This window comes from Lissotriton helveticus, chromosome 1_1, assembly GCF_964261635.1.
Source record: "Lissotriton helveticus chromosome 1_1, aLisHel1.1, whole genome shotgun sequence".
NCBI lineage: Eukaryota > Metazoa > Chordata > Amphibia > Caudata > Salamandridae > Lissotriton > Lissotriton helveticus.
In genome coordinates, this window is record NC_136057.1 from 1,811,184,741 (window position 1) to 1,811,212,343 (window position 27,603).

Sequence of the window (27,603 nt, forward strand, 5' to 3'; positions counted from 1 at the left end):
CAGGCCCCTCCATCAATTTCCCCCTCGTGAAAGCCTACCAGCCCACCCGTTCCCTCAGATCCGCGACCTCCCACCTCGCCTCAGTACCACGCATTAGGAAGGCCAGATGTGGAGGCCGCTCGCTCTCCTACAACTTAGCCAGGATCTGGAACTCCCTCCCCTTCCATATTAGATCTGAACCCAACCTCCTCACCTTCCGCAGGACTCTTAAAACCTGGCTATTCAGCAAAACTTCGGCTTAAAACCTCATCCAACCTCTCCTATTCCAGCCTCTCAGACTCAGCTCAAGCTCCTAACAGCGCTGGGACGCCCCTGGGTAGCCAACGCGCTTTACAAATCCTCATTCCATTCCATTCTGTCTGACGATTTTCTCAATTTTGTTCGTGGCTGGTAGCTCCACTTGCCGATGCGGTGAGCAGTTCTTAGTTGCATAGGAGCAGGAGTTAGGAGTTATGATTTAAGGCCCTTGGCACCCAAAACCAGTCTTCACTAGAAGTGTTTTGTATTGAGCAGCCCAGGTTTATTGTGACTTTGATTATGCCATCACTTGTTAGAATTGTATTTGTGACACTATTGGTCCCGTGAAGAATGGACAGTGTTTTTGGAGGAGGCTGAGATCGCTCCAGCATTGGAGCCTTCCTTTGTATGTCCACGGGCTGAGAGGCGTTTAATTGCTTTGAGTGGCAATGTTTCAGTGGCATGGGATATTTTACCGCCGCCCGACTCGTGATCTTTATGCCCCAGTCTTCCAGTTGTTTCTTGTTTCTTTTTAGTGAGCGAGCCATATCTGGGTTCGAGAAGAGCAATTCTGTAGTTTCATTGCTGTCGCCTGGTCCTTGAGTGAGGAAGGACACGCTTTCGATGTCTGTTTTTATAGTTTCCAGATCTGGAATATTAGCGCAGAGTTTTAATATATTCCTGCGATTTAGTATGTCCCACTTGCCCTGAGAGACGTATTCCGGTTGGAGATATAATTTCAGGTCATCCTTTGTGAAGGGAATCAGATTATTATGTGTTGTGACTATCTGCGATTCTAGAACATTTGAGTCATTTAAAGGTTTCAAAGCCAAGGCATCGGCGTTGCCCTCTGTGTAATTTGTGCTGGCTTGAATCAGTTGATCTGCGTTGTCCGGCTTTACTGCCGAGGGCGATGCTTTCCTCGTTCCGTGTATTACACTCTTAAAGGGGTCTTGGGATCCCCTTCGGCCTGAAGACTGGTTGTTTGCTTTTCTTATGAAGCTAATCGTGCTGCAAGAGGCTTCATTTACCCATTTAGGGGCTCCCTAAATGGGGTTCCTGGGATCCTAGGGGGACTTGCCTACCGTCCCAAGGTTTCTGTTCATGTTGATTGTTGGAGCACCCACCGATTTTTTTTGTTGCTTGTATCCCTAGCTTTAGCCCGTTGGCCTATGCACACCTCCATATTGCCCCCAAGAGTTGATTCAAGGTTAGTTTTGTCTAAATTCAATAACCTGGTGGCATTTTCATCTAGAATATGCGGCCTTAGAGGGGTGTTGGCCTTAAAATCGTTGTTGCTGGGAGTCGCGTGCTCTTTGGTTTCCGGTAATAACCACTGTCTAATTAAGCCGTTTTGATTGCAGTTGTTTTTTCTTTGTTTATTCAGTTTTTTAAATGTTTTCTTATTTTTCCGGGAGAGATGGCTGGTGTCTAGGGTTGACACGTGCGTGGTGTTTGAAGTTTCTTATTCTTTATATGGAGCACTGCTCGCGTCTGTTGTTGTTTCTGGCACCCTCGCTGAATTCTCTACCGCCGTCCTAGTGGAGTCTTTCTGGGGCGCATTGCCGTAGGGGTGGGGGATCTGCAGAGTTCCCGCCAAAGTGTAATCCTTGTTGTTCGGCTGGGGAAGTGCAGTATTCCGGTGCCTGCTGGTTTCTGTTTTTAGGTCTTCAATTAATGTGTTCATTATCCCAGGGAACTTTTCCAAGTTGCGCAGCACAGGGCTGCATCCGCAGTTCTGCAGTTTGAGTGTGACTAATGTATTTGCTTGAGCTCGTTGGATCAGGGAATTCAAGTCCTCTAGTTTGGAATCTATGCCTGAGATCAGGCCTGCGACTGTGTGAAGAAGACTTATCTGAATGTCCAGTTTGTCGGCGTGTATTATTGCAGCATTTACCATTGAGGACAAGACGTCATTAATTAGCGCAAGATGTTGGTCCAGTGTGCCCGGGTGCTGTGCCATGGAAGTTTCCACCCCCCGTCCTTGTAGGCTGAGTCTTGCGCTTGTTTACTAGGGCCATGTCTAGTTTGTCTATGAAGAGGCAGGTACTATTAAAGGGTTTGTCCATTAGGGAAGCCTGGACATTCCCCCAAAAAACAAATGTTCAGCCAGGCTTGGAGTCGAACAGCCACCATCAATGACATTGCTCTACCCAGCGAGTCAGTTGTGTCAATCCATCAACAAATGGTGAACTTGGTCACATCTCTCCAGTCTTATACTGCTTGGGAGAGAATGGCCCGGGCTTACTCCAGGATCTGTGGCAGTATTTGCGCAACTGTTTCCCACAACGAGTAATAGCATGCAGTGTTCACAGACCGCAATGCAAGGCTGGCGGAAGAATAATGTTCTTGCCTCAACTATCCAGGCTCTTGGATTCCCTGTCCGGGGGTGCAGAAGCTGCCCTTCGCACCACCATAGCATGTGAAGTTTCCTCATTTGTACCCACGGTAGGGGGCATTAAGCAAACGAGAATCTGGAGAGGTGTCCAGACTACTGGCCTCACCCAATTCCTCGCACTTGTCCATTTCATGCTCAGGCTGGCCTTGTGAAGGGTCCAGTGATCCCTCCCAATCTTCCTCCATTTCTAGCCCTTTAGAATAAGACTGAGGAACCAATCTAGGACCAAAGGGTTCTTTCAGTGCCGGAATCGGCATTGGTAGGTGACGGTTCAGGTTGTCAGGGATGAGAATGGGGCTGGCGCTGGTGGAGGCGTCAGGAGTCCTGGAATGGGAACTGGCGCTGGGGAAGGTCGCAGTGGCATGACTAGCATTTGTCCATATATTTATTACCGGATCCATGGGGGGGTTATAAGTTCCAGAGTCATTGGCGTGGAACCCGATGGAACCCCCTCACCTGAAGGCACACTGGGAGGGACAGGCCACCCAAATATGAGCCACATGGTAACATAAAATTCTTTGAGCTGGGCGGGGGTGGCTACAGCTCCTGGAAAGCCAGGGAAGAGCAGAACCAACCCAGGCTCAGGTTCAGCAAACGAGGCCTAGAACGCCAAGGCTCCTCAGTCACGTCAGCTGACTGATGGGGAGAATCGAAGCATGCTTTGACTTCTTGTGTTTTTTATGCCTCTTACCTGACAGACTCAAACACTTCGAGTTGGAAGATGAAGACTTAGGGATCCCGGAGTGGTGCCTGAACCTTCCTCTCGACCAGGAGGAGAATGAGACCTCCAGGGCGAACAGCGTGGTACCGATCGCTGAGCTGCAAGTAGCTTTAGGGACCGCTCCCTCAATGCTTTTGGAGCCGATGGCATGAAGTAAGAGCATGAATTTGAATTGTGATCTCGCTCCAGGCACTAAAGTCTCATCAGGTGTGGATCCGTTACCTACATGGTGCGGTGACAGGTGCCACATGGCTTGAATCTGTAAGCCTTCTTGGATATTCTACTCACCAAAAAATTGTCAACAAAAAGTTGAAAAAAGCCTGTCAAAATGTGACAGAAGGTAGGTCTCTTTATGGATCTGGGCAAACTGGTGAGGAAAGAAAAGAACTGATGTCACTGCACTGAGGTGGCACATACATAGGTGACGCAGACAACATAATAGCGGAGACGCCACGGACGACGCCACACGGAGGTGATCAATGCCACCTACCAGTGTGTAAGGATATTGCTCACAGAAAAATCTTCTGGATCCAGTCTGACGCCGGGAAAATTCTAAGGTAAGGATTCTGCGGCTAGATGTCTCTATCAGATCGTAGTATTACATGTACAAAGACTCTGCATTTGGGGCTGAGATCTCTGTTCAGAAAAAGAATTGGAGAGGTGGAATAGTATTTTGTAGTAGTACTATTGCAGTAGTACTAAATGTACTACAAAAAGCAATTTGCGAATAGGCTCTAGAGTAATTAAGGTTTTCTCTTTCCTCTTCTTATGAAACCTGCAAACCTGCATTTTACTCTGTATAATGCAATTCCAATGAATGCGATAAACAAAAAAGAGAGAATGCTCCTTCTTTTCACAAAGCATGTATTCATTCCTCATACACTGTAGAGTATAATCAGAATGAATGTGCCAACAGAAAGACATAAGCATTCTTTTATCTGCACTCCCATGCTGTAAAATGTAATTTGACTACTCTTTACCTTAGAGGAAGGATATGAATCTGGAGCGCTGAAAGTACCCAAGAAAAGAACATATATGTCCTTTGAAGTTAGCAATCAAAAATATGAGTTAGCCAAGTCATTTTAATCAGCGCAAGAAGGCATGTTTTTTTTTACCTTTTAAAAAAAGAAACTCTAGTTTTCCACTTTTTACTCTAAAGATTCCAAAGTAAGCTTGAGTAGCTTACGCAGTGCACGTTTTTTCAATGCATTCTGAGTCCTTGTTTTATAAAGGGACTACAGGTCCCAAAATGCAAAGAAGAGACTTGCCCTTAAGCAACTAATAACGCATGGACCTGGGAAATGTGAGACCTTTGCGGTCCTTTACTGGTGTATGTAAGTGGTATCAACATAGCTGTAACCACACCAAAATTCAGAGAAGTGCAGCCAGAGATACCACTCACTAGTTGCATTGACAGATAGAAATGTAGGTTATTTGGAGCTCTCACAGACTCAGGCACCACAAATGCCAACTTCAAAGCAAAATGGTAGCTCGCAGAACCAAAGGAGGAAGACACCAGTGGGTACATTAACCCTTTCCATGCGTCGGATGAACCCCAGCCATCCGACGTCACAGTGGGCATGTGCGGAGGACAGCGCAGGGCCGTCCGAACCCTGCCCACTCATTATTTAACCCGCACCGCAGAGGAATTCGCACCGCGGTTAACGGGTTAATAGCAGCAACGAGGAGCCACATTTTGTAAACAACATGTATACAAAGAAATGCTGATGTCACTTACTCTGTTGTTTTCAAACAAATCCAGGATAAATGTAATGGCGCTGCTGTTTATTCCAACAAACAGGTTAATACAGGAGAGAGCAACATAGGCAGTGCTTGGCACGTTGAAGAGGTAGGATGCTGGGTACATCATAGGAATTACTGACCATCTAGAGGGAAAAACAGAAACACAAGTCCGGATTTTACTCTCCGTAGGGCTTTAATTCCTTGGTAAGTGATCAGTCACATACATTAGCTTTGTCGTTTAATTCCTTTAAGACCAAATAAGTGAAATGGTATGGTGAGTAAATGCACTAAATGCACAGTCTCTAGGAATGGGAGACACTGGAAGACATTTAGGGCCTGAGTACAATTTCGCAAGGAAGGCCTCAAGACAGATCTCGGAACGAGCAAATACGATTCAGACCCTATGTTTTAGACCGAATCGTCCACCGTTCCGAACGACCAAGTACATTGCGAAGATCTCGTCCGCACGACCAAATCGTTTACGAACCCGTTCCTGTTAGTCTGACTCGTTTGCAGCCGAGAGCTGTATCGACTCGGTCTCAGCTAGACGCAACGACTGTGGGAATCGGACTTCGGGGGGTATGTATCAGGCCCCTCTCACCCGGGGCCCCCCGAATCTGTCCCATGGGGGTACCTATGGGTTCCCCCGTTCGGTGTATACACAGTGTGGCGGGCAACACAGGGTGTACACTTTTCCCCACCCATCTCTTTTTGTTATGGGAGCCTGTGTACATGTTCAGTATACAGGCTCCCATAGAGTTCAATGGGTGTCAGAGTGAACCAAGCCCGTCACCATACGGGTGCGTCGTACTCGGTCACTTGGACTCACAGAGCACAATTCGCTAGGAAAGCTGTCCGGATCCGAGTTGTACGGAGGGCTTTCCTAGCGAGATCGTACATGGGCCCTTAGAAGCAAAAAAAGACTGCCACAGGAGCTGATCAACACTGACACAACAAAAAGGAATCATTGTGTTCCTGCAGGAAATCCCAAACCCATGCAGAAACCCTTCCCAAAGTCCACAGCACAATGAGCCCAAAGAAATGGCAAGAAAGCATTATTTGAGGGTTAAAGTCCCCCTTCCATACATTATATGGAGTTTGCAAGTCACTGAGGAGTTCCATAACCAAATAGAGTAACAAGGCCAAAGGCTGAGTTCCTTTATAAAGTTATAGAACTCAAAGGTGACTTGCAATAGCCTTATCATGTATGTCAGGGAGTACTTTATCCCATATAATGCGTGGTCCCACCATCACCTTTCACAAAAACCACTTAAAACCTTGGGGCGTAGTTCTTTCATATGAAAGAGCGAGCATGTTTGCAAACACGAAGAATAAGAATGCAACCTCTAGTGCAAACTTTAACACATCAAAATCCTGTTAGATATTTATTGCAAACAGATATTGGAAACAGTTCAATACAAATCATTTTAAAAAGAAAAGCTGCAGTATCACTTCGGCTGTGCACATAGCAGCAGGCATTGTGACGTCAAACTTATAATAGTGGAGATCTAGGGCCAGATGTAGGTGGCCATTTACCGGCCGGTAACGGCCGATTACCGACCGGTAAATGGGTTTTTGGTATGTAGGGGGCCAATTTACCGAATCGGTAAATTTACCGAATCGGTAAAATACCGATTCGGTATTTTTCCCGATTCGGTAACTTCTAGATGTAGGTGGGACTCTTCTGAGTCCCAAAGGCCTTTCAGATTCGGTATTTTACCACCCAATCCAATTGGGTGGTAAAATACTGAATCCTGGTGTGCTTGCACATGTGTGCATGCACACCTATGCCATGTGACAGACAGACATGCCCTTAGGGCATGTCTGTGTGCCACATGGCACACATGCCTGTATTTGGGGTGCTAGAGGGTGTCAAAGTGACACCCCCTGCACCCTTGCTGGAATCGGTATTTACCGATTCTGTAAATACCGATTCGGTAATGCCCATTGATTCCTATGGGCTTCAATGCCCATAGGAGTCAATGGGCATTACCGAATCGGTATTTACAGAATCGGTAAATACCGAATCTTAACGATTCGGTATTTACCGAATCTGTAATACCTACACCCCCCCCTCTATTTTACCACTTCTTAAATAATGAATCGGTAAAATTCGGTGTTTAAGAAGTGGTAAAATAAAATTACCTACATCTAGGCCCTAATGTCTTTTCTTTATAATCGGTAAATGAGTGATCGGTAAATGAGTGAGCCACTAGACGCATATTATAAATAAATTAGAGACGTGCATTTATACAGGGGTTACAGAATCCCATGTATTGTATAAATATAATGTAAAAAAACACTACCCAGAGCGACTGCTAATTTTTTAGGGGTGGGTCCAACTTACCACCCACTCTGCAATTATCCACACTGCAGCCATAGGAGAGCTGGTTAAAAACAAAGCTTACGGGTAGCTGTTCTGTGAAAGAAGGTAGAGTTTTCGTTCTGCATAGTTTTTTCTGCTTCCCTGCTACTTTGCTCAACTGGGGAGCAGACATGCTGGGAAAAGAGTGAGGAGAACTCAGAACACATCTTTTCCTGGTCTGTGGAAGAAGTTGTAGAGAAACCATGCTGTAAATGGACGACTCTCCACAGGGGTTTTGTGAGCTGTCGAGAATTTATGGGGTATGTAAATGTAAATCCAGTATTTGTAAAGCGTACAGCTACCCGGAGGAATCCCGGCGCTGGGGGCCGTCGGGAAGATTAAGCGGGCTATTGCCCAGAGTCACACGGTGCTGGGCTGACCTGCCGCTGGTGCTGGGGATCGAACCATGAGCCCCAGCATCTGGTGTCAGTTGCCCTGGCCGCAGCGCCACACCTCTTCCACAATGTGACACATTGTGCTCTGAACAGGGCTTACCTAAGCAGTCAAATTTTTCAGGACTCACTCAGCTCACACAATCTTGTGATTCTAGGCAGGCAGAGGAGACACGGAGAAACCCATATATTATAAGGAATAACAACATCCAAAAACACATACAATGGTTATTGCAAGTCACCTCAGAGTCCTGTGACCCTATAAACGCTTTGTGCCTTTATATAGTCATAGACGCCTATGATGACTTGCAACATCCTTAGAATGTACAGCTAGTGGAACTTTATTTGGTATGTTATTATTTTGAGCGATACTTGTACATTGCCAGTGGAGTGCTTCACCTATATTAGAATACGTATGATATACAAATAGAACAAACATACAATGGTAGAAGGTCTTTGGAATGGTGGGGCGTGGGGGATGCCTTTGGTTATTAAGGTAGATATTTAAAATTTGGGTTTACTGACAAACACTCACAATAAAGAAATTATGTTTGTGGTGCTCCAGAATGCAAACTAGGGACATAAGGCTTTTTGTAGTAATTTCTGGTTGCAAAACACTAGCTGCAGTTTGCCACCAGTGTTTTTGCAACCAGTAACGATTGTTAAGACCCCACCTAGGTTCTAACAACTTGGTTCTTAAAAATGTAAATCATAATGGGTACAATACGACCTACCTCATGTGTATTAATAATGGAAGGTGAAAATTGCAACTCGATATGATTGGAGGCCATCACAGGTATGGTGGCCTGCTGCGGTTAGCAGACCACCATGTCTGAGACTTTGTTTTTTAAAATGCAAGTTGTTTACCTTAAAGGTGACAGGACTGTGTTTAAAAAGAAAAGTTCACTTTTGTTTGTTTAAGAAGAGGCAGTCATCCCACCACTGCATCCTCTTAAACACACTTTTTCTTTCATTCACTTAGCGAAAGGGGTCCCAATGGCCTATCATCTCCTTTGAGGTGGCACAAAAATAGCAATGTTTTGCGACTGGATTTCGGTCCCAAATCACTGATACAAGATTAGATACCAATTTCATATTTGGAAGGGACACCTGTACCATGCCTCTTCAAGATACTGAATCATAATACATTTAAAATCTTATTTTAGGATTTGAGAATACATTTCCAGCTCCTTTAATGGGATCAGCAAATATGAAAAAGTTTTATAACAGTCCCAAATGCCAAACTGAATCATTTGCAACTGTTGAAATGCTTAGTACATCTGGCCCATATTTTCTCGATTTCCTCAATTTCACATTACACATGGATGTTTTTGAAAATACTCTCTATTAATGGGGTGTATCTTGTTACTACATTCACCATATATATTGTACATGGTTATATTTTATATTTAAATTTAGATCAAGTATTGTTTTTCCCCACAAACATAGATCAAATAAAAGGTATAAATAAACCTAGTTCAATACCTACAATCATATCTCCTATCTTCGATTTCCGTACGCTCTTAACACATCTATTTAAGTTATATTAACTTATCTAAAGGAACACCTGAAAATCTTTCAAAATTAATGTCGTCCTACAAGACTGGAGCAATAAGCCATAGTAAATACCCATACAACCCATAAAACTCCCAGCAGGGCAAAGTCAGATTTCAGAAAGCTACTTGTTGAGAGGTCCCGCCCCCATCCATTATGAATCACGGATCACTAAACACCCGCAATGGATCCCTTACCAGTATGCAACAGAGGAGGACGTTGGTGTCGGATCATCAGCGTTAACCCGCGAATCTTCCCTCCTCCCACAGCTTTCAACCAGTGACCCGGATGCAGCTTGCTCTCTGGGAGGCGGGATCGACCAAAGCATGGACCAGTCAGGACCCTTCTCTGAGGAACGGCGGACGCCTGAAAGGCGAGAAGCAACACCATTGGGTCGTCCTACGACGGAGAGACCGGAAGGAGATCGCTGCGCGAATCTGAACTTGCCGGAAGGAAACGCCGACGCCGGGACCGAAGAACGCGAAGACGAGGAAAGCTGGAGTGAAGAGTGGTGGAGCCCGGAGGACGAGCGAGCCGCCACAACTCCGGAGAGTTGTGGCTAGTTGCGGTACGTGGCGGGCCGGGGTCTAGGGAGGGGGAGGGACGCTGTCCGGGGTTGAGGGTAGAGAGGGGAGGACTAAAGGGAGGGCTCTGCATGCTCCGGTAAATGTGCCGTTTTAGAGCCTAGTCTTCTGTCCATGTTGAACCTAAAAGCACCGCGCAAAGCTTGCTCAATCTACCCAATCCCTGCCTCATAAACTACCAGGCCTCTGCCTTAATACCGTGCCTAACCCCTGTCTTGTTGCCATCACTCTACCTAAGGTCTTCAAAAATAGGCCGTAACAGAATTCCTGTTTTTTTCCCCTTAAAAATGAAAACTCTTCACACAACAGTTATTTTACTATCCCTCACGTGGTTCTGGTGAAGGTACCCCTCCCTAGAGTAAAAAGGATAGACACTGACGCCACTCTCTTCTGTTTTGAGGTGCATCCAGATCCGGGCCACCCCCCCCTGAAATCCGTAATAGGTTTCAACTCCAAGGAGCGGACCACCAGAAACCTGTCATAGGTTTCGCAACGTGGGGAAAGAGCCTACTAGAAGACACCTAACCTGCCAGCGATACCCGAAGAGAAGAACTAGATCTTTGGAACAACAACTGTCCTTCTATCCTGAAACTCATTTTGACCTTTGGTGCTAACTGTATATCTCCTTACTATAAGTTTAAAATCAATAAATAGCCTCAATATTGACCCCATACGGCCTCCTCACTTCTGCTTCCGACCATCCCTCCGACATTTGGTGTCAGAAGTGGGATCCGAAGCTATGGAGACCGTCATTAAGAAAATGGCAGAAGGACAAGAACGATTGGAAAAAAATTATGGAGCGGTTTTTGGAAACTGCAGAAACAGACAGGGGTGCGTTACATAAAACTATTACTGGACAGAGTCAGTCCCAAGAGGCCGCCATAGGAAAATTGGCAGAAACATTGGGACAACCTCGCGGATATACTGCCCCTCCATCCATAGTAGTACAGAAATATGTACCAGGTGAAGATCCTGATTTTTTTCTTTCTAATTTCGAAAGAATGGCTCGAGCTGCTCAATGGCCCGAAGATAGGTGGGGTCAGTATCTGGGACCTCTTCTGAGTGGGGACCTCCAGGCAGTATACCAAGCTGCAAATCCCCTGGGTCTGACACCCTATCCTGATATTAAACGATGTGTTTTAGAAAGAATGGGAATTGATGAAGAGACCAATCGATTACGTCTCCGACATATTAAAGAAGGTCCCCAGGAGAACCCCCGGGCTCTGTGTTACCGCATAGAAGACGCTACTGACCGTTGGTTAAAACCCATGACAGCTTCTAAAGAAGATATCTTAGAAAAGATATACTTAGAGCATTTTCTCACTTCTTTGCACCCACCGATTCAGAAGTGGGTACTGCAACACACTGATCTGACCCTAGAGAGAGCCGTGGAAGTAGCTTCTGCGTATTTCAGGGCCCAAGAAGTACAAAAAGGAAAGGACGGAGGCACTTGGAAACCACCTTCCCATCCCGTAGTTAGACCACCACGATCTTCCATGTTCCCCAAGAAACCTGAAGCTGTAACCCTTGTACCTCATCCCCTGCCAATAGTACAGAGACCTACAGCCCCCTTAGGACCCCAATGTTTCCACTGTGGGGCTTTTGGACATATAGCTAGGGTATTGTCCACAAAAAGAAGAACCAATGGAGGTTGGCTATACAAGAGTTCTATATGGCGGACCTGTAGAGGAGTCAGGCTCCTTCCACCGACAAATTGCTGTAAATGGGGAACCTAGAGAAGCCCTTGTAGATACAGGAAGCAAACAGACCTTAATCAGGCCCCAAATAGTCCCTGTAGAGGTTTATCCTCCTACGGGAGTGGTAAACATCCAATGCATACATGGTGATAAGTTGTATCCCATGACTGATTTGGATATACAACACCAACCCGACCAAAACCCTATCAAAATGAGGGTTGGTCTTCTTCCTCATTTACCGGAACCTATGATACTTGGAACAGATTACCCCCACTTTAATCAACTAATAATGGGGAAAAGCGGCGCTACAACAGATTGAAGTGAAGAAGCCCCCTTTTTTTAAGAACCCCAAATTGAATGGGAACCAGTCAAAGACAGGAAAAGTAGAAGACACCGAAAGCAGGAAAAGCAAAAAGGGAAACCAGTCCTACTAACAAATCCTGTTACTCCCTTATGGGAACATGACAGGAGTTTTCGGGCGGCACAAAGGGAAGACAACACTCTGCAAGAAGCCTGGAGACAAGCCAGGGAACAGGAAGACCCCCTTCAAGTAGGTCCACAATTTTTTATCAACAAAAGATTGTTATATAGGAAAGGCGGCAAGACACAACCCTCACAGCTTTTGGTCCCTGTTCCTTTTAGGGACAGAGTGTTGTATTTATATCATAGTCATTTGTTGGGGGGCCATTTGGGGGGGGGGACTGAAAAAGCCATACTAGAAAGGTTTTATTGGCCCGGTATTTAACACCAAGTCAGGAAATACTGTAGGGAATGTGCAGTATGCCAAAAAACTAGTCAGTCACTTCCCCCCAAAGTGCCCCTAAGACCATTACCCATAATCGATGTTCCTTTCTCACGGGGGGGGGGGGTATGGACATAATAGGCCCTCTGCTCCCTTCCCGTAGTGGATGTCGATATGCGCTGGTCTTAGTATACTATGCCACAAGATTTCCGGAAGCTGTAGCTTTGAGACAACCCAACACTACCCAAATTGCTACGGCTATGATTAATATCTTTGCTAGAGTAGATTTCCCAAAGGAAATCTTGACTGATCAAGGCACGCCCTTTACTTCCCGACTCATGAAGGAGGTATGTCAACAGTTGCACATTAAACAGATTCGCACCGCTGCCTACCATCCCTAAACGGATGGATTAGTAGAACGGTATAACTCCACCCTAAAGACAACCCTGAAGAAATTACTAAACTTGGAAACACGCAAATGGGAGGACATGCTTCCTCTAGCTCTTTTTGCTATTCGCTGCCATCATCAAAAGAGCTTAGGATATTCCCCTTTTGAATTACTATATGGAAGGCCTCCCCGCACTCTTATTGACATGGCGAGGGAGGAGTGGGAGGAGGAAACTGACACCACAAAAACCATATTGGATTATATATCCAGCTTAAAATCCCATCTAAATCAAGTACGAGAGATTGTTCGTACTAGTTTAGAACAATCACAAATTAGACAAAAAAAACAATATGACAAGACTACTAAAGAACGATCCCTCGAGATAGGTGATCAAGTCTTGTTGTTACGTCCCTCTTCTGAACATAAACTGCTCAGTCAGTGGTAAGGACCATTTAGGGTGATAGAGAAAATCACCCCAGTTACCTACAAATTAGAACTAGATCCCCAAAAGAAAACTACTCAAATATTTCACATAAACTTGCTAAAGAAGTGGGTAGGACCCACCCCTGTGATGGTAGCTCAACCAACTATAACCCTAACAGAACAGAGCATAAATCCCGAACTTGCTGATAACCTAAAAGTCGAACTAAGGGAGGCTCTTATTCCCCTACAAAAAGTCTTTTCCCTCACTCCAGGTAGAACAACACTGATAGAACATGAAATCCATACTCCACCAAGAAAAATAGTCATATTAAAACCCATACAGGGTCCCTGAAGCCTGAAGAGCAGCAATAGAGGGAGAAATACAGCAAATGTTGCAAATGGACATCATAGAACCCTCTAAAAGTGAATGGTGTTCTCCTGTCGTCCTAGTACCCAAACCAGATGGGTCTATACGCTTCTGTATCGACTTTAGAGAAGTGAATAAAATATCACAGTTCGATGCTTACCCCCTCCCGCGGGTCAATGAAATGGTGGAGAGACTTGGCAAGGCCCAATACATCAGCACTCTTGATCTGTGTAAAGGGAATTGGCAAGTGCCACTAAGACCTCAGGACAGGGAGAAAACGGCATTTTGTACGCCTGAAGGATTGTACCATTTTACGGTCTTGCCCTGTGGCTTGCATGGGGCTCTAGCGACCTTCCAAAGTTTAATGAATAAAATCTTACATCTCCATCAGCAGTATGCTGATATTTAGATGACATCATAATTTACAGCAACTCCTGGAAGGAACATATACAACATCTATCTCAGGTTATCCTATCGCTACACCGTGCAGGATTGACCATCAACCCGGCCAAAAGTCATTTAGCCTCGCAATCAGTGAAGTACTTATGGTTTCTTTTAGGAGGAAGGTGTATGAGACCACAGACAGAAAAAGTTGCAGCAATAGACCAGTTTCCTTTTACCAAAAGCAAGAAAGACCTTCGAGCCTTTTTAGGTCTCCTCTGTTATTATAGGAGGTTTATCCCACATTTTTCAGACATTGCCTCTCCCCTAACCAACCTATTAAGAAAGACCAGTCAGGCTGAAAGAACATTGAGAAACCCCTCACCCTCAGAATTAGGGGCGTTTCAGCAATTGAAACAGGCCATTACGTCTAAACCAGTCCTTGTCAATCCCAATTATGAGAAACCATTTTTGTTACAAACAGATGCCTCGGATCATGGTATCGGTGCTGTACTATCACAAGAAGGGGACAATGGGTGTGAGAAGTTGGCCTGATATGCAGTGCTCACTATTCTAGTGATCACTATGTATCAGTCCAAACAACCCTTATTGATGATTGGTTGTAAGTCAACCTTATAGACCAGCTATCCTAGTAGCATGGATACGAGCAGTCTAAGGCTAAGACTCTAGAGGGCGTGTTAAGCCAGCTGTTTTACCATCACATTACCCCTTGAACACCCAGTGAAAGGACACCACACAAGTGTTATGAAAATAAACAGTGTATTTATTAGAATCACAACAACCCTGTACTCTTTATGAGGACAGGGTGCTAGGCACACAACAAAACTCTTACGAAAATACTTAAGTTAGCACGTTATACACAAATGCCCGAGGGGCACGAAAAACCATATACTTTAAAAGTGGAATGCGAAATTACTAGCAGGTAAGTACAGTACTAATAGGCTTTGGAATCGCTAGGACTTAACTAGGGAATCGTTAGATTACTTCTATGAGACCTAGGGGACTCGGGTGCAGAGTGTGCACTCTCACGCGGGATGCGGGACAAAGTCTATGGAAGCTAGTAAAGGCAAAGTTAGTGTTCACGGGCGAACCCGACCTGGTAGGAAGAAAACGACAGTGGATCCTGACCCTAGGATAGTGAGGCTATGCTGGGACACCGAAGTGCCGAAGTTACCTAGCCCAGGGGCTGCAGCTGCATAGGTCTGAAAAGACGTCGGGAATCTCGTTGCCGGACCAGGAGCCTGGAAGAAGGAAGTTGCTGGCAGGCGACCAGTGAAGAAAAGTTCGATGGATCCAAGCCTGGATCAAGGAAGAAGAAAACCTGAAAGCAGAGGGGACCAAGTTCTTGAATCACTAGCCAGTGATTAAATGGGCACCAGGATGGCACCGGGCGAAGTCCCCGCAGTCAGGTGAGTGGGCGCTGCTGGGCTCTGCAGTCTCTCGGACCAGGAGGCGTTGTCGGCGACCAGGATGGAGGTGCGAGCTGTCCCACGAAGGTTCTTGCTGTCGACGTCGCTGGACCCAGGATTGGGCAACAAGTCTTGGCAAATGCAAGGCCCACGCGGTGGACCTAAAATGGCGTCTTAGCCGGACCAGGAGGGTCCAGGGTACTTCTCCGATGGAGGGAAGCAAGGGCCAGTCTGGAGCAACCAGACTAGCAGCAGTGATGTCGTCGGGCGTCGTTCAGAAGGCCACAAGCCAGCGGGCTAGTAGCCAAACAACGCGGTGAGCAGCAGAAAGCAGAAGGGCCCCACGCCGATCGTGGAGATGCTGGGGGGCTGCTCTTCGGTGCTGGAGCTGCTCAGGGTGGGGGCTTATCGAACCCCAAAGCACTCACCAGGAAATTACTCGGTGGGCTTGCTGTGCAGAAGTCGTGCAGTCTTGGCGATGGCCGGTCCCTCGGTCTCGTCACACCCACGAATCTCAGCGTGACTGATGATGTAGGTAGAGGTCAGAGGTGCCAGGGAAGCCGGTTCTCGTCGAGCTGGGCAGTCTTGATCCGGAGGAGAGACTTGCAGCAGACCGCAGTGTTCTTAAGATGGTGCCTGCGGATGCAGGGTGACTACTCCTTAGTCACAAGGGAGAAATCTTAGGAAGAAGTCTTGAGTTCCTTTCGTGGAAAGTAGTTTCAGGATTCAAAGATGATCTGATTTGGAAGGGGGCCAGTTCCTACCTTTATCCTGTAAAAAGGGGCTGGCACGCGACTAAGTCCTGCCCTAGGGGTGGGACTAGGAGGGGGGTGGTTACACCCACTTCCTTGGCGGGCTTTTCCCCAGCACAGGGTCTGGAGTGACCCTGGAACTGGTTCCAGCCAGCCTATGCACAGTGAGCACCGGGGTGCCACGTGCAGTCACCTTCCTCTAAAGCCCTGCCTACCTACAATACACAAAACCCTGTCTGGGACGGTGCTGGCACCGCCCCTGGCAGGAAACCCTTTGTCCTTATCTCCTGCTCTGGGAGGACTCCCAGCAGCAGGAGGGCAGACTTGTGTCTCGGTGGCAGCATCCATTTTGTGGAGCTGAGGCTCTGTTTGACTTTAACCGGGGTTAGGGGTTACATACATGTCGTGTTCCTCTAGAAGGGTGGAATGCTAACCCCGTCGCCAGAATTGGCGAGGGGTTAGTATTCCAATTCGTATGACACCTTACTCGACATGTTTTGATAAAGCGATACCAGAGTTGGCATATAACCGCGAGGATTATAATGCACTTAAGTGTATATGGTATGCGATATCATGGAAACGGCTAAGGGATGGATCCCGAAAGCCGCAGACAGGCTCAGCTCATGCCAGAGCACCATCTCACACGATTCCAAGCACTCTGCCTTCAGGATTGTTAAGGCCTGCCATAGGAGTGACTGATAGGAGATCTGTGTGTCCATTTTAGGGTTAGATATAGGTATACTATATCTAAAGCAAAGGGTGAGTACACCACCTTGCCCCAGCTGTCGTGCAGCCAGTTGTGTCAGTTTAGTTAGTCAGCCCAGGGGTGGCATAATACATGCTTCAGCCCCTGGGAGACTTCTGGGTACACCTCAGCCCTGGGTACAGGGACTTGGAGAGGGCCCAGTGCCAATTCAGTACCTGTACCCAGGGCTGAGGTGTACCCAGAAGTCTCCCAGGGGCTGAAGCATGTATTATGCCACCCCTGGGCTGACTAACTAAACTGACACAACTGGCTGCACGACAGCTGGGGCAAGGTGGTGTACTCACCCTTTGCTTTAGATATAGTATACCTATATCTAACCCTAAAATGGACACACAGATCTCCTATCAGTCACTCCTATGGCAGGCCTTAACAATCCTGAAGGCAGAGTGCTTGGAATCGTGTGAGATGGTGCTCTGGCATGAGCTGAGCCTGTCTGCGGCTTTCGGGATCCATCCCTTAGCCGTTTCCATGATATCGCATACCATATACACTTAAGTGCATTATAATCCTCGCGGTTATATGCCAACTCTGGTATCGCTTTATCAAAACATGTCGAGTAAGGTGTCATACGAATTGGAATACTAACCCCTCGCCAATTCTGGCGACGGGGTTAGCATTCCACCCTTCTAGAGGGACACGACATGTATGTAACCCCTAACCCCGGTTAAAGTCAAACAGAGCCTCAGCTCCACAAAATGGATGCTGCCACCGAGACACAAGTCTGCCCTCCTGCTGCTGGGAGTCCTCCCAGAGCAGGAGATAAGGACAAAGGGTTTCCTGCCAGGGGCGGTGCCAGCACCGTCCCAGACAGGGTTTTGTGTATTGTAGGTAGGCAGGGCTTTAGAGGAAGGTGACTGCACGTGGCACCCCGGTGCTCACTGTGCATAGGCTGGCTGGAACCAGTTCCAGGGTCACTCCAGACCCTGTGCTGGGGAAAAGCCCGCCAAGGAAGTGGGTGTAACCACCCCCCTCCTAGTCCCACCCCTAGGGCAGGACTTAGTCGCGTGCCAGCCCCTTTTTACAGGATAAAGGTAGGAACTGGCCCCCTTCCAAATCAGATCATCTTTGAATCCTGAAACTACTTTCCACGAAAGGAACTCAAGACTTCTTCCTAAGATTTCTCCCTTGTGACTAAGGAGTAGTCACCCTGCATCCGCAGGCACCATCTTAAGAACACTGCGGTCTGCTGCAAGTCTCTCCTCCGGATCAAGACTGCCCAGCTCGACGAGAACCGGCTTCCCTGGCACCTCTGACCTCTACCTACATCATCAGTCACGCTGAGATTCGTGGGTGTGACGAGACCTCGAGGGACCGGCCATCGCCAAGACTGCACGACTTCTGCACAGCAAGCCCACCGAGTAATTTCCTGGTGAGTGCTTTGGGGTTCGAGAAGCCCCCACCCTGAGCAGCTCCAGCACCGAAGAGCAGCCCCCCAGCATCTCCACGATCGGCGTGGGGCCCTTCTGCTTTCTGCTGCTCACCGCGTTGTTTGGCTACTAGCCCGCTGGCTTGTGGCCTTCTGAACGACGCCCGACGACATCACTGCTGCTAGTCTGGTTGCTCCAGACTGGCCCTTGCTTCCCTCCATCGGAGAAGTACCCTGGACCCTCCTGGTCCGGCTAAGACGCCATTTTAGGTCCACCGCGTGGGCCTTGCATTTGCCAAGACTTGTTGCCCAATCCTGGGTCCAGCGACGTCGACAGCAAGAACCTTCGTGGGACAGCTCGCACCTCCATCCTGGTCGCCGACAACGCCTCCTGGTCCGAGAGACTGCAGAGCCCAGCAGCGCCCACTCACCTGACTGCGGTGACTTCGCCCGGTGCCATCCTGGTGCCCATTTAATCACTGGCTAGTGATTCAAGAACTTGGTCCCCTCTGCTTTCAGGTTTTCTTCTTCCTTGATCCAGGCTTGGATCCATCGAACTTTTCTTCACTGGTCGCCTGCCAGCAACTTCCTTCTTCCAGGCTCCTGGTCCGGCAACGAGATTCCCGACGTCTTTTCAGACCTATGCAGCTGCAGCCCCTGGGCTAGGTAACTTCGGCACTTCGGTGTCCCAGCATAGCCTCACTATCCTAGGGTCAGGATCCACTGTCGTTTTCTTCCTACCAGGTCGGGTTCGCCCGTGAACACTAACTTTGCCTTTACTAGCTTCCATAGACTTTGTCCCGCATCCCGCGTGAGAGTGCACACTCTGCACCCGAGTCCCCTAGGTCTCCTAGAAGTAATCTAACGATTCCCTAGTTAAGTCCTAGCGATTCCAAAGCCTATTAGTACTGTACTTACCTGCTAGTAATTTCGCATTCCACTTTTAAAGTATATGGTTTTTCGTGCCCCTCGGGCATTTGTGTATAACGTGCTAACTTAAGTATTTTCGTAAGAGTTTTGTTGTGTGCCTAGCACCCTGTCCTCATAAAGAGTACAGGGTTGTTGTGATTCTAATAAATACACTGTTTATTTTCATAACACTTGTGTGGTGTCCTTTCACTGGGTGTTCAAGGGGTAATGTGATGGTAAAACAGCTGGCTTAACACGCCCTCTAGAGTCTTAGCCTTAGACTGCTCGTATCCATGCTACTAGGATAGCTGGTCTATAAGGTTGACTTACAACCAATCATCAATAAGGGTTGTTTGGACTGATACATAGTGATCACTTGAATAGTGAGCACTGCATATCAGGCCAACTTCTCATATTGGTGAGCAGCGGTTGGGATTTGAGCTTGCTGTTGTTTTACCACACATGCCCTAAGAATATCTTGTGAAAGATCACATAAGTACTAAAGGTACATATAACTTAGCTTAGAATACTCTGAGTTCTACTGAACTAGCTGTTGTAGCTCCTAGGGCCTAGCACACCCTAAACTACAACTCTAGCAAGGGATCAGTAGGCAAACATATAGTGTAGGTAAGTGCACCACTTATACCTCACTAGAAAAGCATGTCTACCCAGGGAGATTCTACTGAGACTCCCCTGGTCAGTGTTGACCCTCCACAGGTCACTTCAAGATATGCAGCTCTCAGTTTCCAGGAGATGAGACAGATCTGTGTCTCCAGAAAACTGAAGCAGGGGTCTAACCCCACCATTCCCTTTCTGATAGGTCTCTTAGAGACATATGATGCCAGAAAGCTTTCTCAGTTACATGAGAACATGCCAGCCTTAGAGGGGACCTCTGGGGATCCAGACCTCCCCAACACTGCTACTGCAGTTGAGGAGGAGGAGGATCAGGAGGAACTCTCTGGGGATGAGGTAGACAAGGGTCTTGAGGTAGTCAGAAGGCTAACCAGGACCAACTTAGACTTACTTGGGCTAGGATCTGGGGGACCCCCAGTACTAACCCGAAGTGGGCCTAACCTTGGAGTTAGGAGAGATAGATCTCTTTCTAGGGACTCCAATAGATCTCTGCACTCTAATGCCTCTTCTCAGGGGAGAAGGAATCCTCCACAGAGGAGATTTACTTCCCCTCAGAGAAAAGAGCATGAAGCTAGAATGAGACAAGCTGAACTGAGGATTGAAAGGGAAGAACTTGCCCTGGCCAAAGAGAAGCTTGCCTTTGCTAGAGAGCAGCAGATGAGTGGGCTAGCACCCACTGGTGGCAGCAATCTCCCAAGAGATAGAGAGAAGGGTTTAGATACTAAACACCTGACTAAAATAGTGCCCCCCTTTAAGCAAGGGGATGATATCCAGAAATGGATGGCTGCTCTGGAAAGGGCCTGCACTGTGCAGTGCATTCCCCAGAGTCAGTGGGCAGCTATACCGTGGCTCTCCTTGCCCAGAGTCAGTGGGCAGCTATACCGTGGCTCTCCTTTGATGGTAAAGGTAGAGATAAGCTCCTCACTACAAGAGTAGAGGATGCTAACAATTACCAGGTCCTGAAGAATACAATGGTTGATGGGTTTGGTTTAACCACTGAGCAGTACAGGTTGCTGTTCAGAGACACCCAGAAAACTCAGTCTCAGGACTGGTCTGACTTTGTGGATTGTGCCACTAAGGCTTTGGAGGGCTGGTTGCTGGGTAGCAAGGTTACAGATTACACAGGATTGTATAATCTAATGATGAGAGAACAAATTTTAAACAATTGTCAGAACCAGTTGTTGCACCAGCACCTTGTTGATTCAGATCTGACCTCTCCCCAAGAATTGGGAAAGAAGGCAGACAAATGGGTCAGGAGAAGGATCAAGCAGAACCAGAACCAGAACCAGGGTGGTCAGAAGAAAGCAGACCAGAAGGGTAATGTTAAGAATGAGCAAAATGACCAGAAGTCTTCACCAGGTCCCCAACAAACCAAAGAGGGTGGGGGTCAGGCTTCCCAGAAGAAGAAGACTCAAGAAGGCCAGTCAAAAAGGTGGTGCCAGTACTGTAAAAGTAAATCTCACTGGTTTAGTGAGTGCACCAAAAGAGGAGGACAAACTCCTGCCACTACAGCCCCTAAGGCAACTGCACCCCCTAGTACAGTCAGTAGTGGTAGTGTACCTCCCAAGGCATTAGTTGGGTTAACCTTGGGTACTGAGGGGTCTGACAACTTAGTTGGCACACTCACTCAGGCTGTCCTTGTCTGTACAGGGGATATGGATATGTCCCCTGAAATAAGTCCCAATACTTTGGGCAAATACAGGCAGACACCTTTGATTAATGGCAAAATGGCTCAGGCCTATAGGGACACTTGTGCCAGTGTCACCATGGTGACACCTAACTTTGTGGACCCTGGACAGATCATGCCAGGTACTGATTTCCTGGTGACCAATGCCAGCAATGTCACTACTAGTCATAGTGTGGCAATTGTGGCTTTCTCCTGGGGTGGAGTGAAGGGACAAAAGAAAGTTGTAGTCAGTTCAGACCTCCCAGTTGATTGTTTGTTGGGCAATGATTTGGAGTCATCACAATGGTCAGAAGTGGAGCAGAGGACTCACATGGAAATGTTAGGCTTGCCAGCACATGTGCTTGCTGTGACTAGGTCACAGGCCAGAAAATGCCCCACTGAACAGGTGCTGGATCCTGAAATGATGGACCAGACACCTTCCAAGAAGAAGAGCAGTAAGGGTAAGGCTTTGCCTTCCCCCTTACCCCAGGTTGAGGATCAAGTCTCTGAGGAGGCTGATCTGAGAGAACTGAGCCTAAGGAGCTTGAACTTGATCAAGTTGAGTTTCTGGGCTCAGGGGGACACTCCAGAGCAGACCTGGGGAAGGAACAGTTGAGCTGCCCTTCCCTTGAACCCCTCAGACAGCAGGCTGCTGCTGAGGCTGCAGGGAATGCCACAGGTGCCCACAGGGTATACTGGGAAGATGGACTCCTGTACTCTGAGTCAAGAGACCCCAAGCCTGGTGCAACCAGGAGGCTGGTCATCCCCTTGTCTCTGAGAGGTTTCCTTCTCACCTTGGCCCATGAAATTCCCCTTGCAGGTCACTTAGGTCAGACAAAGACTTGGGACAGGCTTGTCTCACACTTTCACTGGCCCCATATGAATGAGAATACCAAGGAGTTTTGTCGCTCCTGTGTCACTTGCCAAGCCAGTGGTAAGTCAGGTGGCACAACAAAGGCCCCCCTCATACCACTACCTGTGGTGGGGGTTCCCTTTGAAAGAGTGGGGATTGACATTGTTGGTCCAATGGAACCCCAGACAGCATCAGGGCACAAGTTTATACTGGTGGTGGTGGACCATGCCACCAGGTATCCTGAAGCTATTCCCCTGAGGACCACCACAGCCCCTGTGGTGGCAAGAGCCCTAGTTGGAGTGTTCTCCAGAGTGGGTTTCCCTAAGGAGGTCGTTTCTGACAGAGGTACAAACTTCATGTCAGGATATCTGACTGCAATGTGGAAGGAGTGTGGTGTGAACTACAAGTTCACCACACCCTACCACCCACAATGCAATGGGCTTGTTGAGAGATTCAACAGGACCCTCAAAGGGATGATTCATGGGCTACCTGAAACTCTTAGGAGAAGATGGGATGTCCTGATCCCCTGCCTCTTGTTTGCTTACAGAGAGGTCCCACAGAAGGGGGTTGGCTACAGCCCTTTTGAGCTTCTGTATGGGCATCCTGTAAGAGGACCCCTGTGTTTGGTGAAGGAAGGATGGGAGAGACCTCTCAAAAAGCCTGCAACCAACATAGTGGACTATGTACTTGGTCTCCGCTCCAGGATGGCTGAGTATATGGAAAAGGCATCCAAAAACCTTGAGGCCAGCCAAGAACTTCAAAAAGCTTGGCATGACCAAAAGGCTGTCCTGACTGTGTACCAGCCAGGACAGAAGGTGTGGGTGCTGGAGCCAGTGGCCCCAGCAGCTCTGAAAGACAAATGGTCTGGGCCCCACACCATCATTGAGCAAAAGGGAGAGGTTACCTACTTGGTGGACCTTGGAACTCCCAGGAGCCCTCTCAGAGTGCTCCATGTTAACAGGCTCAAGGCATATGTTGACAGGAAGGACATGAGCTTGCTCATGGCCACAGATGAGGGACAGGAGGAAGAGAGTGACCCTCTCCCAGACCTGCTCACTCAGAATCCTGATGATGCATCAGTTGATGGTGTTGTCTTTTGTGGCAGCCTCACTGAACATCAGCAACAGGATTGCAGGCAAGTTCTGCAATCCTACAGACATATGTTCTCTCTGACACCCAGCCAAACTGATTGGTGTACCCATGATGTTGACACTGGAGACAGTCTGCCTGTCAAGAGTAAAATCTACAGACAGCCTGATCATGTTAGAGTCTCACAATGGGGAAGAACATCCAATCCTCTTTATCAGCCGAAAACTCTTTCCCCGGGAGTCCAAATATGCAGTTATTGAAAAAGAGGCCTTAGCCATCAAGTGGGCTGTAGAACCTCTCCGATATTATTAGACGGAAGAGAATTCCACTTGTATACAGATCACCCACCCCTTGAGTGGCTTTCTAGAAACAAAGGACACAACCAAAGGATTTTGAGATGGTTCCTGGCCTTACAGCTCTACAGATACACTGTGCATCATATGAAAGGGAAAGACCATGTAGATGTTATGTCCCGGTATCCCTATGAATTGTTTCTTGTAAACAAGAAAGTTAGGGAAGGGGGATGTGAGGGAGGTCCCGCCCCCATCCGTTATGAATCACGGATCACTAAAAACCCGCAATGGATCCCTTACCAGTATGCAACAGAGGAGGACGTCGGTGTCGGATCATCAGCATTAACCCTCGAATCTTCCCTCCTCCCACAGCTTTCCACCAGTGACCCGGATGCAGCTTGCTCTCTGGGAGGCGGGATCGACCAAAGCAAGGACCAGTCAGGACCCTTCTCTGAGGAACGGCGGACACCTGAAAAGCGAGAAGCATCACCATTGGGTCGTCCTACGACGGAGACACCGGAAGGAGATCCCTGCGCAAACCTGAACTTGCTGGGAGGAAACGCCGACGCCGGGACCAAAGAACGCGAAGACGAGGAAAGTTGGAGTGAAGAGTGGTGGAGCCTGGAGGACGAGCGAGCCGCCACAACTCCGGAGAGTTGTGGCTAGTTGCGGTATGTGGCGGGCAGGTGTCTAGGGAAGGGGAGGGATGCTGTCCGGGGTTGAGGGTAGAGAGGGAAGGACTAAAGGGAGGGCTCTGCATGCTGCGATAAATGTGCCGTTTTTAGAGCCTAGTCTTCTGTCCGTGTTGAACCTAAAAGCACCGTGCAAAACTTGCTCAATCTACCCAATCCCTGCCTCATAAACTACCAGGCCTCTGCCTTTATACCGTGCCTGACCCCTGTCTCATTACCATCACTCTACCTAAGGTCTTCAAAAATAGGCCGTAACAGAATTCCTGTTTTTTTCCCCTTAAAAATGAAAACTCTTCACACAACAGTTATTGTACTATCCCTTACGTGGTTCTTGTGACAGTACTCCTCCCTAGAGTAAAAAGGATAGACACTGACGCCACTCTTTTCTGTTTTGAGGTGCATCCAGATCCGGGCCAACCCCCTGAAACCCGTAATAGGTTTCAACTCAAAGGAGAGACTACCAGAAACCCGTCATAGGTTTCGCATCGTGGGGAAAGAGCCTACTAGAAGACACCTAACCTCCCAGCGATACCCGAAGAGAATAATTACATCTTTAGAACAACAACTGTCCTTCTATCCTGAAACTCATTTTGACCTTTGATGCTAACTGTATATCTCCTTACTATAAGTTTAAAATCAATAAATAGCCTCAATATTGACCCCATACGGCCTCCTCGCTTCTGCTTCCGACCATCCCTCCGACATTGATATAGAAATATTTTAATGTTTACGATTAAAGCAATATAATGAAGTAGAGAAAAACCATTGTTCTTTTATTCCTCTAACTCTAGGAAATGTTACAAATAAATACTGCAATGCTGTCTCAATTTAAAACAAACATAGGCTGAGCCTAAAACTAAATAGTTAATTATGTGAATTACCAATTAAACAAGAAACTTCCCATTGGAAAGTGACATAACATAGATATTGCAATTCATATAGCATGCTTCGACTCACAACTAAAGCTGCTGACGGAAGCTGGGCTGCCCCTGGGGTGAGCAGTGACTAGAAGATAGGCCCATACGCAGGATTGTGGGGCCTGTAGGAGTGGCTGCTGGCAATACACTGTGAGACCACGAGGCGAGGGCCCCATTGCTGGGCCAGCTGTGACCTGCGGCCGCGGGTCACCCCGCATTAGACCACCGGTTAATCACGCCGCACCGGCACCTCACCTTCCTTTCTACATGCTGGGTGTGACATTTGGTGTGGCCCCCATGACTGGAACCCTCTTTACCTCCTCTCTAGGGTACCTATGCGAGTGACAGCCTACGGACACTGGGTGAAGACAGGAGGTGCACACTAGGGAGTAGCCAGCAGAGCAGGAGAAGGCCCGTGGGAGGCGGGTGAAGCCCAGTGCTGTACCGAGCGGGGGCCACGCCGGGGACTGTTGGGCCTTGACCCCTAGACTGTTGGTGTCTGCTTCTCCTACTTGGCTTCCATAACCTGCCCACTCCCTTCACTGGAGGTGAGGGCCCTGGTTTACGTCCTTCTGCGGCACAAGCTTGGTGAGCCAGCCCGTCTCCCCTCCGTGAAGGACATCTTCGCTCGCATGACCACGAAAAAGACTGACCCCTGCGAGAACCAGAGGAGTCAGAGAATCATGCCGACGGGCCCAGCGGCAGTGGGGGAGGGGGAGAGGAATCCTGACTGACACAGGCCTTTATGGAACGTCTGTTTCGCACCCTCCGTGCAGACTTCGCAGAGCTTCAACAAGACATAGCCACAGATATCAAGGGGCTGCGACAGGAAGTTGCCGCCCTTGGCCAGAGGCTGGATTCGGTAGAGCAGTGCCATGACGCCCGGGAGGAGGAGATAGAGTGTCATCGTTGGGAACTCCTGGAGCTTCGGGATCAGAATGTGAAATTGCAGTACCAGGTTGAGGGCCTCGAGAATCGTTCTCGACGTTCCAACATCAGCATTAAGGGGGTTCCAGCGGGGGCCATCTCATGCAAACTAGAGGCATTCGTGACCATACTGTCCAACCATGTGGCATCCCGATTGCAGGATCATGTAATAACACTTGACTGCACACATCATGTGGGTAGGCCGGCGGCCACCTCTGGCCAACCCCAGGACATTCTCACATGTCTGCACTACTACACCCAAAAAGAAGCACTAATGTCATCGACCAGGGATGTGAGAGTCCTGGACTTTGACGGACATAAAATTGGACTCTACCAAGACCTCTCCCCAACAACGCTGCAACGCCGTAGAGCTTTGAAACCACTAACCAACTTCCTCCGTACCCTGGAGAGTCGCGACAAGTGGGGCCATCCTTTCCACCTGCAGTTTACCTGGAAGGAGGAGGTCCGGTCAGTCCGCACTCTTACAGATGTCCGTGCTATTCCAGGGATGCCGGACCTGCAAAAGGCATCCCCAGCCAGGTCTCCAACCCGTGGTACACCTGAGGAGAGCAGTCAGGTGCGTCGCTCGTCCAGAAGGGGGCCGAAGAAGCTCAATAAGCCCATTGAGGCCGATAGCAGAGAGGAACGTGCCCGACTTCTCCAGCATCTGCAGCATGAGGGTGCGGCCGCACCACAGCCAGTGATCACTGAAATGTTATATTAAATAGTATCCTGTGCCCGGCTGAACAGAAGTGGTCCTACATTAAGAAAAGGGTTGACACTGACCGGGACCGGTGTCCAACTTCCCAACGAGATGGCACATCAGCGGATACTCCCGAGCTGCTTTCCCCCTTTTTCTTTCTCGTCATATCCAGCAGCGACACGGACCATAACCTCATGATTAGTTCTACACCGGGGTGGGGGATATGGTTGGACTTAGAGGTTGTGTTGCAGTCTGTTTTGTATTTTTACTTATCTCTTTCCTTTCTCTCCTATTCCTGTGATGTGCCTCTTTCCATGGGGGGGGTGGGGAGCTGTGGGGTACTCGATTGGGCAGGAAACGGGTGGCGACAAGATGAGCAATGGTGTTGATACTTAGCCTTAATGTCCGGTGCCTTAACTCCCCCGCGAAGCGACTGGCGATACTGTCCTTCCTTAAAGACACTAAGAGTGACAAATGCTTACAGCAGGAGACTCACCTGGTCCAGCAGGACTGGCGAGGATGCGATCCCGCTGGTTCAACCAGCAATATTTCTCCTCAGGTACGAGCAAGAGGTCGGGGGAAGATACCCTGCTTGCCACACACTTTGCGGGAAGA

The 27,603-nt window shown here is 48.2% G+C and overlaps 1 protein-coding gene across 1 annotated transcript in view; it reads right to left on the bottom strand.

Moving 5' to 3' along the window:
• The window catches only part of ABCA4 (ATP binding cassette subfamily A member 4), a 1,114,059-nt gene that overhangs the window by 74,128 nt on the left and 1,012,328 nt on the right, over window positions 1-27,603 (bottom strand). Inside the window, exon 40 of the mRNA XM_078650330.1 lies at window positions 5,095-5,242. Within this exon, the coding sequence (XP_078506456.1) occupies window positions 5,095-5,242 (148 nt within the window). The remainder of the gene's footprint in view (window positions 1-5,094; window positions 5,243-27,603) is intronic.